The sequence below is a fragment of the Chelonoidis abingdonii genome, chromosome 14, assembly GCF_003597395.2.
Source record: "Chelonoidis abingdonii isolate Lonesome George chromosome 14, CheloAbing_2.0, whole genome shotgun sequence".
In the NCBI taxonomy this organism is placed as follows: domain Eukaryota; kingdom Metazoa; phylum Chordata; order Testudines; family Testudinidae; genus Chelonoidis; species Chelonoidis abingdonii.
Genome location: NC_133782.1, coordinates 19,416,831 through 19,434,458, shown reverse-complemented (window position 1 = coordinate 19,434,458; position 17,628 = coordinate 19,416,831). Strand labels below are relative to the sequence as shown.

Here is a 17,628-nt window from a genome sequence, read left to right as displayed (position 1 = left end):
ATAAAGCCAGGCTTTTTATATGGAATAAGTGTATGCCTTCAGCAAAGCAATAACTCATTCCATTTATCACACAATATTCCCTTGGCAACATTTGTCTAGCTGATAGTTGCTGAATGTGTAGCCAAGATCTAGCATGGTCTGAGGATGCCTAATGCTCACCACTGTATGGACACAATTCTACACATTAGATAAATACTGAACTTGCTAGCAAAAAATGCCATCAGGTAAATCTTTCCCGGAAAAATACTCAGGCAAGAACTGCTGGAGGATCAGATTAATTTCTCGTTGTGTACGCTACTAGGTAATTTATAGTACATGCAGCAGAGGTTCCCAAATGGGTAGCCAGGGGAATGGGAGTTCTGAATATCCACCAGTGTGTGATATCTTCCTCCACTCCCACCCTTTCTCTTACTTTCTGAATGACAGAGAATGCAGGGCTCAGAAGGGGAGGGCAGCGGTGTCAGACCTAATCACTCAGATCAGGGAATATGTCATGGACTGACTGATCCATTGTGTGCTCCTCTCTTTCCCCTATCACAACGCATAGATGGGGGCCATTAAGTTATGGATTTCACTTCTCCTGCCAGTGATATTATTAACTTCCTTTTGGTGCTTTTCCACTGAGAGATCCGGTGTGAACAGCAAGAGTTCCTACCTCACATGGAAAATGTTCAGGGATTCTCACACCTCTGTCATGATGACCTTGGGTAGCTCAATATTAGCTATTTTGAATCTACTTCCCGTTCTTTTGCTTTTGTCTCCTAAATTCAGTAGACACAACCTGATTTTAGAAGTTCATATTATACTGTAGGCCAAAGCCCTGAAATGGCAGCCAGCCTTAGTTTGTAGCTTCAGGTCATATTAGGGCTTGTCTACATGGGGAGTTATTCTAGTTGACCTATTTCTGATTATCTCCCTGTGTGGATGCTCTTATTCCAGATTAAGAGAGCCTTATTCCAAATTAGCTTAATCCACTTTTACCAGGAATTTAATTTAATTTAATTTAAGTCAAATTAACTCTAGTTAGACCAGTGGTTCTCAAACTAGGGCCGCTGCTTGTTCAGGGAAAGCCCTGCCGGGCCAGTTTGTTTACCTGCCACGTACACAGGTTCGGCCGATCACAGCTCCCAGTGGCCACGGTTTGCCGCTCCAGGCCAATGGGAGCGGTAGGAAGCGGCACGGGCTGAGGCAAAAATATGCAAAAATATGCAAAATTGTTTTCATTTTTGCATGTTTTGGGGCCAAATTTGCTCTGCATCAGAATAAAATTTGAAATATTGAACGTGGAGTCCTTTTGCTTATAATAGGACCATTTTTGTTTTAAAATGGTACTGGAGCTGAGCAAAAAAAAAAAAAAAAAACCAACATAAAACTTGGCTACTTTTGCAATACATAGCAACAAAAGTCTTCACCCTCCAATTCTGAGATTTTTGTGGTTTTGTGCCCATATTTCATATATTCGCTACCCCTGACTTTTAAAACAAAACCCAGGCTAAACTATCCAAAAGAAGATTGTCATGGCATAGTGCCTAAAGCATCCCTGTCATCTTCTGTCATAACATCCCAGGAATGTCAGCATGCAGGATATTTACAAATCCCTCTCAGCTTCTGCAGCGGTTGCTGCTCCTTCTTGTTGTGTTTCCTTAATAGCACCCTGTAGAGATACTGGACTCTCTGATCTTCTTGTCTCTCGAAGAAGGAGGCAGAGATTTTTCTGCGCAAACGTTGTACGTAGGTTTCTAGCAATATCATGGCATAGATGATGCAATAGAGCATTCCGACAGCAAGGACAACAAAGTTGTTTGGGGGGCTTGGTCGTTTCATTGTGCAATCAGCAGAGATGAAGGTCAAATTCTGCTGGTAAGTTCTTTCAGAGTTCACAATGGATTGTTCTCCAGAGATGACTCCATTGAAAATTTTCCCAATAAAGGGCAGAGCATTTATTTTGACCTGAAACAAACAAAATAAAAGATTCAAGGGAAAGATGAAAAAAAAAACTCACCATCTGACAAATACAAAAATAGCAACTTGCAATTTAAGAATCACAATTAAATTTTGTACATGTTTGGTAAGATAGGGAGATAAAAATGTGAGTAGGTTTCAGGCTGTGACTGAGAGTGATAATATGCTTACATGGGTATGTGCTGCTTAGCACAATGTGGTAGGATCCTGACTGAGGTCTTAGCTGCTGCCATAATAGTAGTAAACTGTTTGAGGTGATAAGATTCATAAAAAAAAATTAAACTCTTCTAGCAAAGAATGGCATCTGCAGTCACACTCTTTAGCATGAAGGTTAAATAGTTTCTCAATCCACAGATTTCTGGCTATAAATTGCTTGCCAGTGATGGCTAGGAAGAAATGTAGACTTGCCCAGTTAAGTGTGTGATGGGAGGATTACGCCTGCCTCTGGAGCATCCCAAAAAAGGAAAGAGATGGAGGAATAATTAAAATAGAAAAGCTAAAAAACAAGAAAAAATGAAAATAGATTGAGGGATAAAAAATATATTGAAACTGGAGAGGGTTTGGGGAGTGGGGAGCAGTTCCAGTGAGAATTCTGTTGAGAGCCAAGGGTCATGCTCTTGGCCTGTGTGATCTAACACACTCTGGGCATCGTATAAACAATAAATCATAGTTCCTATGAACCCAGTGCTAACCATTCTCTGAGACAGAACACTGGACTACATGAACCATTGATCTGCTCTGCTTTGGTGACTCCCACATTCCTAAATGGTAGGTCCCCACAATTATCACTGTGTAAATGTCTCCTGGTAAAACTCTCCCTGCTGTCATACGCATGGGTCTGTGGAGCTATGATTCAGTCAGTGCAATCACAACTCCAGGAAGTGGTGAGAAGGGTCCCATTCCTCTTTCTAATAAACTGCCCTTTCTTCCTGTCACCAAGAGCCCACTTGTCCCTGAATGACTGATGCCACATGATTGATTCTCTTGGATTTTGCTTCACCCCTCCACCCCGTCCTACCCCAGAATCCCCAAAAAGACCCTTAAGGGCAACCCCTACAAGAACATATACTTTAAAAGCGAAAGTTTTCATCCTCACATCAGTTGCTTGACCTGTGACTTCCTCACTTGCCCTATGAGGTTAAACACAAACTCTGGGCTAGTTTTGTTCTTTATTTGTTAATGCAGCACATGGGATTCAGCAGTGATCCCTACAATGGGAGTGATTGTATACAGACGCTGCTCTTTCAGGTTGTTGGCTGGCTTCAGCCGCCATTGATGCTAGTGGGAGTGGAGGGCACAGGAGAGATCCCAGTGTTTCCTTATATAACTATATGTGCTGGAGGCAGGCTGTGAGAGTACACATGTCCCTGTCCTGCCTCCATTCTGTCTGTGCAGTTGGCAATAGAACAGCTCAGGCAAATGTAGCTTTGGCTGGTGAGAAAAGCTCGGTAGCCCTTTATTTAAAGGCCCAAGCTAGAGATTCTGCTACTTACATCATATTTAATGTTGAGCGTTATGGGCACTGTGGGAAACTGAGCCACCTCATTCATTGCTGTATCTGCCAAGTAGAAGGCGATGTAGTCCGTTGCTATGATCACCACTGTCACCATCAGGACCAAAGAGGGGAGCATCATGCGCACCAGGCACAGCATCATTTCCTCCCGGGACAGCTTCAAGCCTGTGGATGTGATCAGTTTTTTCGGTGAGCTGGTCAGCAGATGGGCTGCTTTCTTGTCCACAGCCCAGACCTTCAGCTTTTTGGTGATGTAAATGTTGTCAAATCGGAGGTTGGTGAGATAGCTTTTCAAATACCAAGCAGACTCAAAAAGGAGATAGAACAGGAAGAAGCCAGCAGCCACCCTGTTGGCTACCAGCAATGCCTGTTTGACCAGCAATTCGACAGCAGAGATATCATCCTTGATCTTCTGACTAGCAATGAGCATTTGCTCCCTCACCCAGGAATGACTGTGATCCACAGCATACTGAAAATGTCCATTCCTGGGCATCAGAAAGTTATCTGCCATTTTGTCAGTGACTTCTTTGACTTGGTGACCAAACTGCATGGAAGCTTTTCCCAATAGGATTGTTGAGGTCAAAAGGCTTTCTGAGTAATTCTTGCAAATGCATTTAATAACCTGCAGTATGGTTTTAATGTTGTCCATGATGTTTGGTATGGTATTAACTGCCACAGTCATGAAGCAGGTGGACAAGAGCAGCCTCCGGCCTTGTTTAGTGCCCAGTGTAGGTATGATTATGGTGAACATGCAACGGACGGGATGCACCAAGAAGAGAATCAGTAGAAGTAGCAGACTGAAGGAAACAGCAATTGCAGAGGAGAGGTGAAATGGATACTCTAGCGAGGAGAACATCCAGTTATAGAGGAGGCCACCTGTCAGCACAGCAATGCAGCAGCACTGAAGAAATAAAGTCAGGAGCTCACTGCAGCTTGAAGGCACCGGCTTTGAGTAGGCAGACCATGCATCTAACATGACTTCTTGTATCTTTGGAAACAGATTGCCCTGGCAATAGCTCCAGACTCTTGACCTATATCAAGAAAAAGCAACTCTGTATTTAGCAGAGTCACTATAGAAATGCATTGATACGAGCCAAAAGTTTATGTCAAAACAGCGACTATCAGATGAAACAGAGTGACCTCCACCAAGGTGTGAAAGCTGCTCCTTATGCACTATAAAGTTACTAATAGAAATGGGACAAGAAGAAAGCACTGTCCGACTGTTGTAATATCTTTTCCTTATTTTTCCTGGGCATTATAATACATAAGGTTGATCTCTTTTGAGGTGGCTACTAGCAGATGGCGTCTTTGGGGGATGATGCATTAACAGATCTTTTTTGTGTGCTTCCTTACCTGAACACATCTTGTCTCTCACTTCTGTTCCTCTGTACTGGCTTTGCTGAACTACCTGTGTGGGACTGGGTAGAATTTCCTTCAAATCATGCGGAACAGGCAATTTTTAGGTATTTCTTGAAAGTTCTAAATTAATAATTGAAGGTCAGTTGCTCAAATGTCATACTGAATAACATTAAGCTCTTGTGGCATGGATAATCTTTTTGTTCTGAGTATGTGCAGCATCTTGCACTGTGGGACCTAGGCAGTACGATAATACAAATAATAATAGCTATAATAATATCAACCCTACAGTTATTATGATTAATAGAAATAGCTTACGCTCCACCAGGAGTAGATATTTGACCCTGGTATAGAGAAGGCAGACTGGGAGCTTCTGTTCTCTCTGTCTCATAACACAAGAACAAGGGGACATTCAATGAAATTAAAAGGGAGGAAATTGCAAACGGCTAAAAGGAAATACTGTTTCACACAACATGAACTCCTTACCACAGGAAGGTAGTAAGCAGGGCCGTCCTTAGGCATAAGCAACATACGCAGCAGCTGCGTAGGGCACCTGAAAATTTGGGGCACCACTGGATCTTAGTGTCCACCCTCTTCTTTTCCTATCCCTGTTCTGACCCTTCCTGCAGGCTCCCACAGATGACTGCTGTAGCCTGGTGAGTCTTCCTTGGGAGGGAATCTAGTAGTTAAAAGTGAAAAAACCTCCAGCCTGCCAGACCTATTAGCACAACATTGAAACTGTTAAAGAGACATTCAAGGGGTAATAAAGCCATTTAACAGGCATTTGCCAACCCCAAGGTATATACTGACAGGTTTCAGAGTGGTAGTCCTGTTGTCCTTGTTTTTGCTGATACAGACTGAGTCCTTGTGGCACCTCAGAGACTAACAAATTATTTGGGCATAAGCTTTTGTGGGCTAGAACCCATTTCATCAGCTGTCCACGAAAGCTTATGCCCAAATAAATTTTTATACTGTCAGTTTCTGACTTTACTGACAAAAACAGTTGTGCATTAATGTAATATTTACACAGAACATGTCAGTCTACAGGACCTTAGTTTAAAATTTGCTTTAAAAATATTTCATTAGTGAGCTGGTGAAGATTATAAAATCACATTTCTAAAAAATGCTTGCATAGAGTTTTAGATGCACAATCATCTTTAGCCTTAAATGCGTGGATCTTCAGATATACATTTTTTTAAATAAATCCTTCAAAAGACCTCCCTTATCTAAAATACACATTTTAATTACTATAGTTAAAAAAAAAAAGGCGCTTCCAAGTCTTCCTGTCCTTTCTGTCCATCCCTTCACCACCTCTCCCCCCACTCCCCACTGAAGAGAGCCCTTAAAGGGACAACAGTCCTTCCCTTCCAGATAGCTGGACAAAGAGTTTCCCTTTCTTTACTTCTGACTATCCGATGAACTAGTTTTAAAAGAACCCTCCAGCAAAATCAGTACCTTAGTAAGACATAAAATCCTTGTTATACCTAAAATCTTTGGAAATATATTTTTTTAAAGTTGGTGAAATTTCATAACCATGTCTCTTGTTATGGAGATCACACAAAGTAAATTACTGTTCCCTTTTTCTAAAAGCAATGAACATTGTTATGAACACACTAAACCTCTCTGATTAATTTAAAATAATGTCTTTGTTTCAGTGAGTTAAATATGTAGTAATCTGGAATGCTGGCTTAAGGTTTGAGTACATTTAAAATATAAATTCAGCTTAGAAATACTGATTAAGAAAATGTAAAACAGAGAAGAGCTGCATCATGTATTCCATTATATGTAATGTTGTATTCAGCAGGACAGCTGACTCACCCTTACTACGAAGTTTTTGCAAATAAATCTCTGACAAACTTCAGGGCATATCAAAAAACCTGTGACTGACATTTTTTATTCCCAAATTTTAGTGCTTTTAATTAGGTACTTTCTTCATGTCCATTCTGCATGAGGGAGAGGGTATGGGAATCTCTGCGGGGAACTGTGACTCTCCACCACCATGAGGCAGGCCAGGCATCTCATTATCCTTTGCTGTCTCGTCCCTCCTCCCCCTCCCCAACCAGGCTGTGAGCTTAGGCTGCCATCCGGTGTAGGGGCACCAGTTTAATAATACTGCATAGGGCCCCATAAATCCTAAGGACAGCCCTGCTAGTAAGATTAAGACTTTTAAAAGATTCCTGAAAAGGAAGATTGGACATTTCTATGGATATTAGGACTATTTTGAGTTATAATAGTTAATGATGATAAACATTTGAGAAGGGATATTAAACCTTCATGCTTCAGGTTTTAAGTCAATCACTAACCATTAGAAATCAGGATGTCCCACATCCCTATTGTCTCACATCTGCCTGCTGTGGGATTCTCACATTCTCCCCTGAAGCATCTGGTGCTGACCACTACTGGAGATAGGATTTTGGGCTAGGTGGACCTTGCGTCTGATCCAGTCTGGCAATGTCTATCTTCCTATGACTCAAACCAAATCAGAGCATCCATTGTTATTCTTTGGGAGAGAACATTGAAAAAAGCAATTCTGGAACAATTGTTCCTTGGATTTTCCATAGATAAAATGTCAGTTTCTTAGGCACAGAGAGTGAGATGCAGAGGAAAGTGAATTCTACATACCCAGCTTCGGGAAGAGGCCTTGTGCTCGCTTGTAAGGGCTTCATGCTTCAGGAAAGTTTCTTGCCACTTAATCCACTCAGAAAGAAACCTCAAGTACAGCTCCCAAAAGGCACAGACAGATGAACTAGGAGAAGTGACCAGCTGGGACTAGAGGGGTAGATATCAATGAATGGACATTTTAAGAGCCCCAAATAGCAATCACGCTATCAGATGCAGAACAAGTTTAGTCTGTCTCTCTTGAGGAACCTCCGCTGGATTCTAAACTGCTTGTCTAAAAGGCACACAGGGCATTGCACAAGTTTGCCCACAGAAAGCAGAAGTGTCAGTTCTCTGGAAAGAACCAAGCAGGTGTCATCGATCTCGAGTCTGTGGTAGAGCTGTTCACTCTGAATCATGTTTGTAGCTGAATGTAAGCCCTTTGATTCTGGTTAGTGAATTGCTCGTCAGCTGATCGTCATTTCCTTCCAATATACTTGATATTCAGAAAGGTTTGCAAGAGAGGTTGGGCAGATCATTTTCAGCCTTGGAGACTGCTTGCATTGACCATCTGCTATTTGCATTGTTTCTGTTGCTTGATTGGATAAATTAAGCTTTTTAAAAAGGAGGACGCTGAATAACACAATTTACTTATCATGGGCATTTTCAACCAAATAATAATTGGTGCTAAAATTCACAACGTTTTCAGGATCGGTGAACACTTTTATAAAGCCCTAGTGACCCAACCAAATAATGGCCCCGTGAATCATATGTAGGAAATTGAGCCTCAGTGCTTTGATTCCTGAAAATATTCCCCAGTCAGTATATTACTATACTGCAACTCTGAGATACCCCCCCTTAGAAGCCTGAAAGTACCATTTTATTCCATGTCAATTTAATTGCTCTCTTTGGCTCCTTTTCCTCTTGCTAATTACTCTCTGTTCCTGACAACACCTGCTTTGGAGGGATCCCCCCATCTCATCTTAGGATGTCAGGTGGTTTTGCCTTAGCTAGGGTAGGCACTATCATGCAGAATTCACCCCCTGCCACACAGAATGCTGCCTATCCCTCACTTTCCATCAGCCCCTAACACTTTACAAAGGTGGGTTTATTATGGCCACAGCTGACCTCCATGGCCACAGTATGTCCTTTTATTTCCCTGTACGGCCTTCTCCCTGCATATGTTGCCCTGTCTCGGGTAATTGTGAGCTTGGCTGTGTTTTTTAAAAGTTACTCTTCGTTCGTTCAGCATGACTGAATGTAAAGCACACTCCGGGGGAGCACAGGGATCTGTGCCACTGCAGCAGCAAATGGTGCAGCCCATTTCCAAATGCACCTCATAGCATAGTTGCTAATGCCAGTAAGGTTGTGGGAGGCTCTAAGAAATCAGTGCAGGTGAACAGAGCTTCCTCTGGGGCTGATCTGAGTCTGTGGCATTAACCCCCACAGGAACTGGGGAGCATCACAAATCACCTCAAGTACAAGGTGCTCGTCTTGACGTCCCTTCTCCATGTATGATAAACATGGCGCAGTGTGACCGTTTAAAAACCAAACCAAACCACTCCGTTGCACAAACCATTCCCACCCTGGGGAGAGGCTGAGAGCCCACACACGGCCGATGCGAGCCACGTTGCTCAGTGCCCTGTTGGAAGGTGCTCACAGAATGCAGTGATGAGGGTAGTAGAAGAATCAGGACAGAATAGAATCGAGATGGTAAATAAAAAGCTACTTTTATTTCTGTGGAAAATGCCATAAAAGTGTTTTTCACTTGAATTTTTTCACGGAAATGTTTTTACATTTTTTTCAATGGAAAAATCCAAAGTGAAAAACTGCCTGGTTTTGAATGCTTGATTTTCCCCCACCCACAAGTTCTTCTTTCTTTCTTCCGAGAAGCTCCACTGATGAGCAAAATTAAACCACATGTTCCTCATAAACATACTCACTATGTTCTCATAAAAGCCCAGAATTTGTCACTTGCCACCTGCTATAGGAAATATTTCAGGAGGACAGGAGGGCTAGTGGTTAGAGCATGAGGCTGGGCATCAACAAGTCCTGATTGTTAGTTCCAGTCATGCCAGTGACACGCCCTGTGGTCTTGGTCAACTCATGGCTTTGTGTGTCAGCATCCTGCTCTGTGAAGTAGGGATACCAGTGCTACCCTCCCAACGTCAGAGGGCCCTTGTGAGGCTCCGCTGATGTTTGTAAATATCACACACTACATGAGCACTACGTATGTATTCATCTCTTGCTGTAGTTGCATTAACTCTGTAGCATAAAGGCTTGTTTTTGTCAGGCATTTTCGCAGATAAGCGACAAAGACATATGGCAAGTCAATACAACACTGAGTCAGATGTAAAATTAGTCACATGCTCATTTTTCCAACCCTAATCAAAACATGTTAGGAAATCATTAGCTCCCCACCTAGCCCAGCTGATTTCATCCTAGCCCCACTCACACTCCAGGGAACATTGGTAGTAGGTCCCAGAGAGGTAAAGATGAATGTTTACTTTATCGCCCTGGGAAAGGATGAGACTTTAAGAGCATAGAACATCCATACTGGGTCAGACCAATGGTCTATCTAGCCCAGTATCCTGTCTTCCGACAGTGTCCAATGACAGTGCTTCAGAAGGAAACTTTCCTGTTTCTTTATGACTTCTCACCTCGTTTCCTATCTTTCTATTTTAGCTCTCATCATAGTATGAGAGTAATGCTCCAGCTGTGGGGAGAAGATGAAGCACTAGGTGGATTCTCCTGTTACCAGTGCTCACCACTTCCGCATCTAGTCACTCCCTGGACACACGGCTGCTCCCTTGGAAATGGCCCTATTGAGTCTCTTGTTCTTTACACTACTGTGTTGTGAAGAAAGCACGTGGACACAGTGGAGTCCAAATAACTGTGTTCACTAATGATATACAGCAGGGAAGACCTAGGTACATATATATGCTGCAGCTCTGGCAGGTTTCTGGGGGCTTCTGAAAGACAGTGCTCCATGAGGGGGCTCATAAGCTATTTAAAGGGATATGACCCAACACATTACAGGTCCTTTACAGGCTGACCAATCCCTTAGTTGCAGTCTGATTAGCTGACTACATCTAATTAGAAAAGAAGACGCTCATAAAACCTGATTCGAACTTTCCTTGGGCAGCTCTTGAGTGCTGAGATACTGCGGTGATGGCTGTCACTGAAAAAAAAATGGCCATAAACAAATAGCTCCCACACAGTCTTCTGTATCCGGGCTCCTGCAGAAGTTTAAGGTATCAACAATTTCTAAGGAAATGGTTATAGCAAGATTCCACTGTCATCTGCTTCTTCAGAGCTGCAATCATCCCTTCCATGCCAAAAAAAAACAAAAAAAAAACAAACCAAAAAATGCACTGATGACTCCAAACAACAACAGGCCTGATGCATCCCCGTCCTCCTATCAGGACTGGAGGAAACATAGAATGATGGGAGGCACAGCCCCACAACCATGTTTGGGTAGAAGACATCTGCAAGAGGGACCCACCTCCACTGAACTCAAGCTTAGGCACAAAGTCATTACCCTGGCAGCACAGCTGTATTAGTAGCTCATAGTTCTCCCTGCTACAACTGCATGTTCTTATTCCTTCAAGGGGAAGGGGGTAGAATTTGCGCGGTAGAAGGAGCAGCATTAATATCTACAGGGATTTCTGCCACAGAGTGACATCATCCATCTCTCTCTGCCCTCGACCTTGCTGGACACCCACACTGTACACCCAGCCCAAGAACGGCCTCCTAAAACCAGAGGAGGGTGAAGAGCAGTGATCCCTTGAAGTGCCTTAGGGATCTTACAATGCAGATGTAATTTACCTGTAAAGTGTTTAGATTAATAGATTTTAAGGCCAGGAGGGCCAGCATGATCTCTAGTCTGACTTCCCACATAACACAGGCTATAGAATTTCACGGAGTGATTTCTGCATGAAGCCCAATAATTTGTGGTTGAGCTAAAGAGGACCTTTTAGAGAGACATCCAGGCTTGACTGAAAGATTTCAAGGGATAGAGAATTCCCACAGATGCTACGGTGACGCTTCTATAGAAAACCGTAGTCAATTGGTAGAGTAGATACAGGCCAAAGCACAAATAGAGAAATTTCTCTGTGGTTCTTGACGCACCTGAATTGATGGTTACCAGGCTTGATACAGAGCTTGTATGTTTGTTAGGAGCCATTTCTGTTTCCTGACAAACGTACATCACAGCCAGATAGTTTCACATTAAAATGCTGCTTCTGCGTGAAGTGATTTGGGCTAATTACAGGTCGCTCACCGAACTGTTAAAGCTCATTAAAAATGTTTTTAATAGTGAATTGCTGTTTAATTTGCATATGCTGTCTGCCCTGCTGTGCCATGCTAAGTTAAACTGTTTCCATTTGATGTGCCCTCTCTTGCATCACCTGCTCCCAGGCTGTTTTCAGAGGGCACTGGTGTAAACAGAATTCAGACTCCTAGAGCCCACAACAACTGATGCCATAGAGATAACAAGGAAAGAAAGATCTGGAATAAATTCACAGTGACTTCCAGGAGCAATAAACAGCTCCAGCTCAGAGACTCCAATCTATCTGCATTGTGCTTAGTGCCGAACTACAAGGAGAAGTGCAACGGTGGCTGAAATCACTCTTCATGCTTCCACGGTTAGAAGGGAACCAACCCAGTCCCCCATGTAATTTAGAGCAACCTAAAGCTATTGTATTCTATAACGGATGCCATCAATTGTCTGGCAGCTGTAACGGCCTCCAGACCAAGCCTCCTCCTCCCTGGACATGCCCCCTATGCTAGGACCCTGGGGTGTAGAAGGAGGAGTAGAGTTATGGAGGCTTTATGCCATTCAGAGGATTCTCCCATGCAGGAGAACTTATCTGTAGCCCTCATCCTCCAGATCTGCAGCCGCTTGGGCCAGCAGACTATTCCTAAGTCCGTCCTGTGCGGCTGTGACTATAGATTTGTGCAGAACTTGAGACAAAATCATCTGTACTGTCACCTTGCGGAAAGAACTGAAGTAACGCTAGTGTCTTTAAGTGGTTGCACATTAGACCTCTCAAGACAGGCACACCCACCAACTCTATAGAGCACAAGCAAATATTACAAAGCATCATGCATCTGATGAGCCCTTGCTAGGGAGAGCAAATTGAGCATTTTCAGGTTTAGCAGCTACACCCCAGCTGTTCTGCACTGTAGTTATAGTAATTATGCTCCCCAGTCGACTGGTAACACAAAGGTTTCCTAGCGATGCTTCAGATATTATGTGAACAGCATAAACCAGCCAGCGAATGCCGCATACAGATCTAATCCAGCTGTTCTGTCTGTGAAGGGAAGGCCGTTAGGACAGCACAAAAGAAGCTGTTATTTATTTTGCACTTCATTCGGAATTGCTTGCATGAGGATATGAATTCAATTTCCAGAACATAAAAGGATTGAACAAAGATCCAACCGTTGTCTCCTGTAGAATCAATTAAGGTCTCGTTATGAACTATTTTAAAATTAAGCTAGTTTCTACTTTATTTGAATGGTAACTAATATTAGCATTAGGCCACTGTACTGACCTGGACTGAACCTGTCTTACAAGCTAGACAGGCAGTCTTCTGGGGTAGCAAATTATTCAGCAACTTTATTTGTGGCAGGTGCCTGTGGACCGGGGAAGGTGAATACTTGCTGGATTGTGGAAGGTGGTAGAAATACTGTAACCTGGTCCCAGTGGTAACAAAGGAACTAGTCCTGCAGTCTGCACTCACCTGAGCAGTCCCAAGATAGGTAAATAGTTTCTGTGCCACTTTCTGTATTTGCCTCCTGGAAAATTAAAGCACTAATGACAAATTTGACTCATTAGCTGCACAGAGTGACTGAGGCCAGGTCTACACGAAGCGCGAAAATCGACTTTAGATACGCAATTTCAGCTACGAGAATAGCGTAGCTGAAATCGATTATCTAAAATCGATGTACTCACCTGTCTTCACCGCGCGGGATCGATGTGCGCGGCTCGCCATGTCGATTCCAGAACTCCGTTGGTTTTGGTGGAGTTCCGGAATCGATGTAAGCGCGCTCAGGGATCGATATATCGCGTCTAGATGAGACGCGATATATCGATCCCCGAGCAATCGATTGTAACGCGCCGATACGGCGCGTCGTATAGACGTGGCCTGAGTGACAGAGGCAGGCTCAGGCCCAAAATAAACAAGGAGTTACATTACAGTCTGGACCCAAGAGATTCTGTCAAACAGGGACCATACGCAAAATAAGTTAATAGTCTGTGATACTAAACTCTGATAACTCCCTTCTGTAAATATTACTCTTCTTCCACTTAACTGATACATTGTGCTCCCAGAGTGTGTCTGAACTAAAGTTGTTATATGGGTTGTTTCTCCTCCTACTGTTGTATAACTTGATCGCTTAATGCACATGCAAAAATTCATGGATAAATCTAGATAAGCCTCTAAGTGCCAGCAGGGATAACTGTAGGAAGGCTCAGGGGCAGATTTTAAACCTGAGATTTCCTTCCTTTTCTGTATATGCCTGTTGTATATTCTCTGAAAAATGAGCCGGAAACATGACTGACTGACTTTTCCTAACCTTTTCCAAAGCTTCCTTCATGGCAATGAATTTTATTGTTAGTTGTGGGGTCTTTCTCACCTATCTGAAGCAACTGTGTCCTCTTGTGGTCAGATGCTGCCATGTCACTTTGGTGTTCAAATGTATTTGATCTCACAAGCCAATTAGGTCTGTGTCTGGATGGAAGACCTGTGAGGAAAAGCTAAGGAGAAATCAAGCGTGGTGAGTCAGTAAATGGCGCTCAGCTCTCTGAGTCATTGCTGAACCAATGCTCCATGGTGACATTAAGGAACACCGTGCTGCCAGTGCCAAAGGTACTGTCTTTTGGCTTTTACCACTTTGCATAATTAAAGAGCTCATGGCACAGCATTAGAACATCTTAACCCTGCTGCCTGACAAATTCCAACTCAGCAGTCTGTACACTGACTCCCTAAAATATTCCCTGTTGTTTACAGGATTCTTCTTCAATTTCTGTTTTAAGCGCCATGTAATGTTACTAAGAGCTGGTAGACCAGTGGTTCCCAAAGGGGTTTGTGAACCCTTAAATGGTTCACGAAATGTATCAGGGAGTCTCAGAAAAAATTCTGTAATGGCAGACAGAGCCGTCCCTAGGGACCCTGGACGTGCAGGGGCAGGAGCTGGAACCCAGGAGTGCAAGGCTGAAGCCAGAACCCCGCAGCCAGTGGGGTGAGCAGCCCGAGCCCCATGGAGTGCAGGGCCGGCAGCTGGGACCCTGTCTCTGGCAGACAGGGGAAGTTGGGCAGCATGAGGGGCAGAGTGGGATGGGGAGCCATGCTTTACTTGGGGGTGGGCTTTTCAGGCTAATTTGTCCCTGGCCGCACATCCCCCTGATGGCAGAAGACAAAGTGTTTGCCGTCAAATCAGCTGGAACCAAGATCATTGTAGCCAATGTAGTCTTAACGACCTGCAGTTAGTCCATACTCAGTCATTCTCTATAGTGTGCCATTTTGCTCCAATGAGACATGAGGGAATCTTCTCATTTACTAGTTTGTTCATTTGTTAGCGTTCTTAGTGTATTTTTATTTGAACTGTTATACACCCAATACGGACAAGCGACTGAAAATGGAAAGTGTAAAGACACAAGAAAGCAAACGTTCGACATCAGCTAGTGTTTTATCAAGTTCAAAGCGTGGAAAATCTAAGTCAAACGATCATGATGGTCCTGGAAAGTCGCTTATGAAGAAAAGAAAATATGACAACAATTCAGTCACATAACATAACAGGAGCCTTGAGAACTACAAGGAACTTAACTGCCAGTGGCCTGATTAACCTTAGAAAGTGATGAACATGAAGGCTTAAGAGTTAAAATTCAGGATGGATTATATACAAATGTGATAATTTAGGCCTCAGTCTTTTAGCAGCTAATGACGCAGTGATGCAAACTGCAGGGGTTGGGAAGAGGTAAATTGGTGCATACAATTGTATAATGCAATCATTGTGATTTTTGGTGCTAGCAACAAATGTAAGTAAGAGAGGGTTGCATGGTTAGAGATACTCTTAAAACCATGAAATAAGACTTTAGGAGAGCGCAATTACTCTAGGACCAGTGCACACATGGCTACAAAGGAGCAGAATTACATAACCCCACATTCCCAGGAGTCCTTTGAACCAGAAAACACCAGAGCCGTGGGGTGTGCACACATATTTGGGCTCTGAAAGCAGTATCCTGATTATAGAGATACAGAGAGAAAGGAGCATGGTCTGTGGCTAAAGTATAGGACTTGGAGGCAGGATATCTACATTTGGTTTCCAGTTCTGACACAGACTCACTGGATGACCTTGGATAAATCACTTAGCTTCAGTTTCCCCATCTGTACTTCCTTACCTCCACAGGCAGGATGCATTTGTGAAGCACTTTGAGATTCTCAAATGGAAAGTGCTATCAAAGTGCCCAAATCCTGTGAGTTGCTTTCATGGGATGTCTAGCACAGGGGTGGGCAAACTATGGCCCGGGGGACCAGATCCAGCCCCTCAGGGCTTTGGATCCGGCCCATAGGATTGCCCTCCTTGGCGCCATGGGCCCTGCGCCACTCTACAGAAGCAGTTGGCACCATTTCCCTGCTGCCCCTGGCGGTAGGAAGGCAGAGGGCTCCTTGCTTTGCCTTGCCTCCAGGCACCGCCCCCCACAGCTCCCATTGGCTGGGAATGGGGAATGTGGTACAGAAAGTGGCACTATAGCAACTACTGGCTGCATTTGGCTTCCTCCAGGGCAGGTGCAATGGCAGCTGGCAAAGGCTCAAGAGGCGGCAGCCACCGTGCAGTTGACAGCACTCCCTGAACACAAGCAAGGCCCAGCTAGCACCATATGCCCCAAAAAGGCCTTGACCAGGCAATCTGGGGACATAGCACCTGCCGCCAGCCCTGAGGGCAGCATATGCTGCACCACGTTAAGTCCCCAGGTAGTGTCGTGCATGCGGCACTGCATGAACTCTGCTAGTACCCACAAAAGTCATCTCCCCACCACTGCCCACGCAGAATGGCTCCAGTCTCTGCTGCTCTGTTCCTGCACCGTCACCATACACCTCTGGCTGAGAGAGCCAGAAACTGGCCAAACAAGCTCACAGATATGCTGCTTCAAAGCCTTACTTTAATCACACTCTTAAATGGATGACATTGTCATTGAGTCTGCAGGGTTCCTGGCCTGACTAGACTGGGCGCAACACAGGCAAAGCATCAATGAACCAGACTCTTTTCTCACTCACCCCAGCATACATGAGGAGCAGCTCCATTGAAGCCAATGAAGTGAGACTGGGGCAAGTGGGAGGAGCCTCAGACCCCACGTTTCTCCCCTGTCTTCACAGATAAAACATAACACAGTGGCACACTAATGAATGCATTTTATTGTATAAGTTCCCTGATCATGAGGATTTTGTCCCAATATCAGCTGGGTCCCACCTTCGGTTTCAGCTTGTTCCCTCTGGAAACATTCATACTATGCAGGGCCACCCAGCAGGTGGGGGGCAAGTGGGACAATTTGCCCCAGGGCCCCGGGTCTTGCAGGGACCCCCATGAAAATATCAGAGACTCCCCCCTCCACCTCCACCTCCCCCTATCCCCCAGTGCCTCAGCGCACCACGTCCAGGAATAGCCCTGGACAAAGCTAAAGCGGCATGGCTCCAGCAGGGTCTGAGCTCCTCCCAGTCAGAGCCTCATGGTAAGGGGGCGGGGCTGTGAGCTGCGGTTGAGTGGATGGAGCTCTGGTCTCGCTGGAGCCTTGGCGCTGCAGCGCTGTCCAGGGCCGCTTCTGGGCAAGGCGCACTGAGACTCCGGGAGAGGGAGAAGGCAGGGGTAAGTGGCATGGCAAGCAGTCTGGGGCTGGGGCCGTTGGATCAGGGGCAGGGAGTCCCGGGGACAGTTAGGGGACAGGGAGGGGGCAGAGGTTTGGGGGGGGCGGTCAGGGGACGGGGAATGGAGGGATTGGATCATGGGCGTTCTAGGGGTCTGTCAGGACTCGGCAAGGGGTTTGAAGGGTGGTGCGGGGGGGACAGTCCAGGGACAGGGAGCAGGGGGGTTCAATGGGGGATGGGGTTGGGGTGGGTTGAGAAGGGTCTCACGGGTGGAGAGTCAGAGGAACAAAGAGCAGATGGGTCACGGATTCTGAGGGGGCAGTAGTGGTGGGG

General features: G+C 44.7%; 2 protein-coding genes across 2 annotated transcripts in view; one reads left to right on the top strand and one right to left on the bottom strand.

Annotated features, from left to right (window-relative positions):
• Nucleotides 1-17,628, top strand: part of EYA2 (EYA transcriptional coactivator and phosphatase 2) — a 585,490-nt gene that overhangs the window by 175,018 nt on the left and 392,844 nt on the right. The gene's annotated exons all lie outside the window — the stretch shown is intronic.
• Nucleotides 1,235-7,775, bottom strand: OCSTAMP (osteoclast stimulatory transmembrane protein). Its single transcript, XM_032767376.2, has 3 exons — nucleotides 7,454-7,775; nucleotides 3,456-4,506; nucleotides 1,235-1,950 (listed from the first exon to the last, which is right to left on the bottom strand). Exons 1-3 carry the CDS (start codon nucleotides 7,495-7,497, stop codon nucleotides 1,573-1,575), a joined length of 1,473 nt encoding a protein of 490 aa, XP_032623267.1. The 5' UTR covers nucleotides 7,498-7,775; the 3' UTR covers nucleotides 1,235-1,572.

Coding starts and splice junctions, on each gene's coding strand:
- OCSTAMP (XM_032767376.2), bottom strand. CDS start 7,497: ATGAAGCCCTTACAAGCGAGCACAAGGCCTCTTCCCGAAGCTGG. Junction 4,507..7,453: donor AGGCCTCTTCCCGAAGCTGG/GTATGTAGAATT, acceptor TTCTTGATATAG/GTCAAGAGTCTGGAGCTATT. Junction 1,951..3,455: donor CGCTCAACATTAAATATGAT/GTAAGTAGCAGA, acceptor TGTTTGTTTCAG/GTCAAAATAAATGCTCTGCC.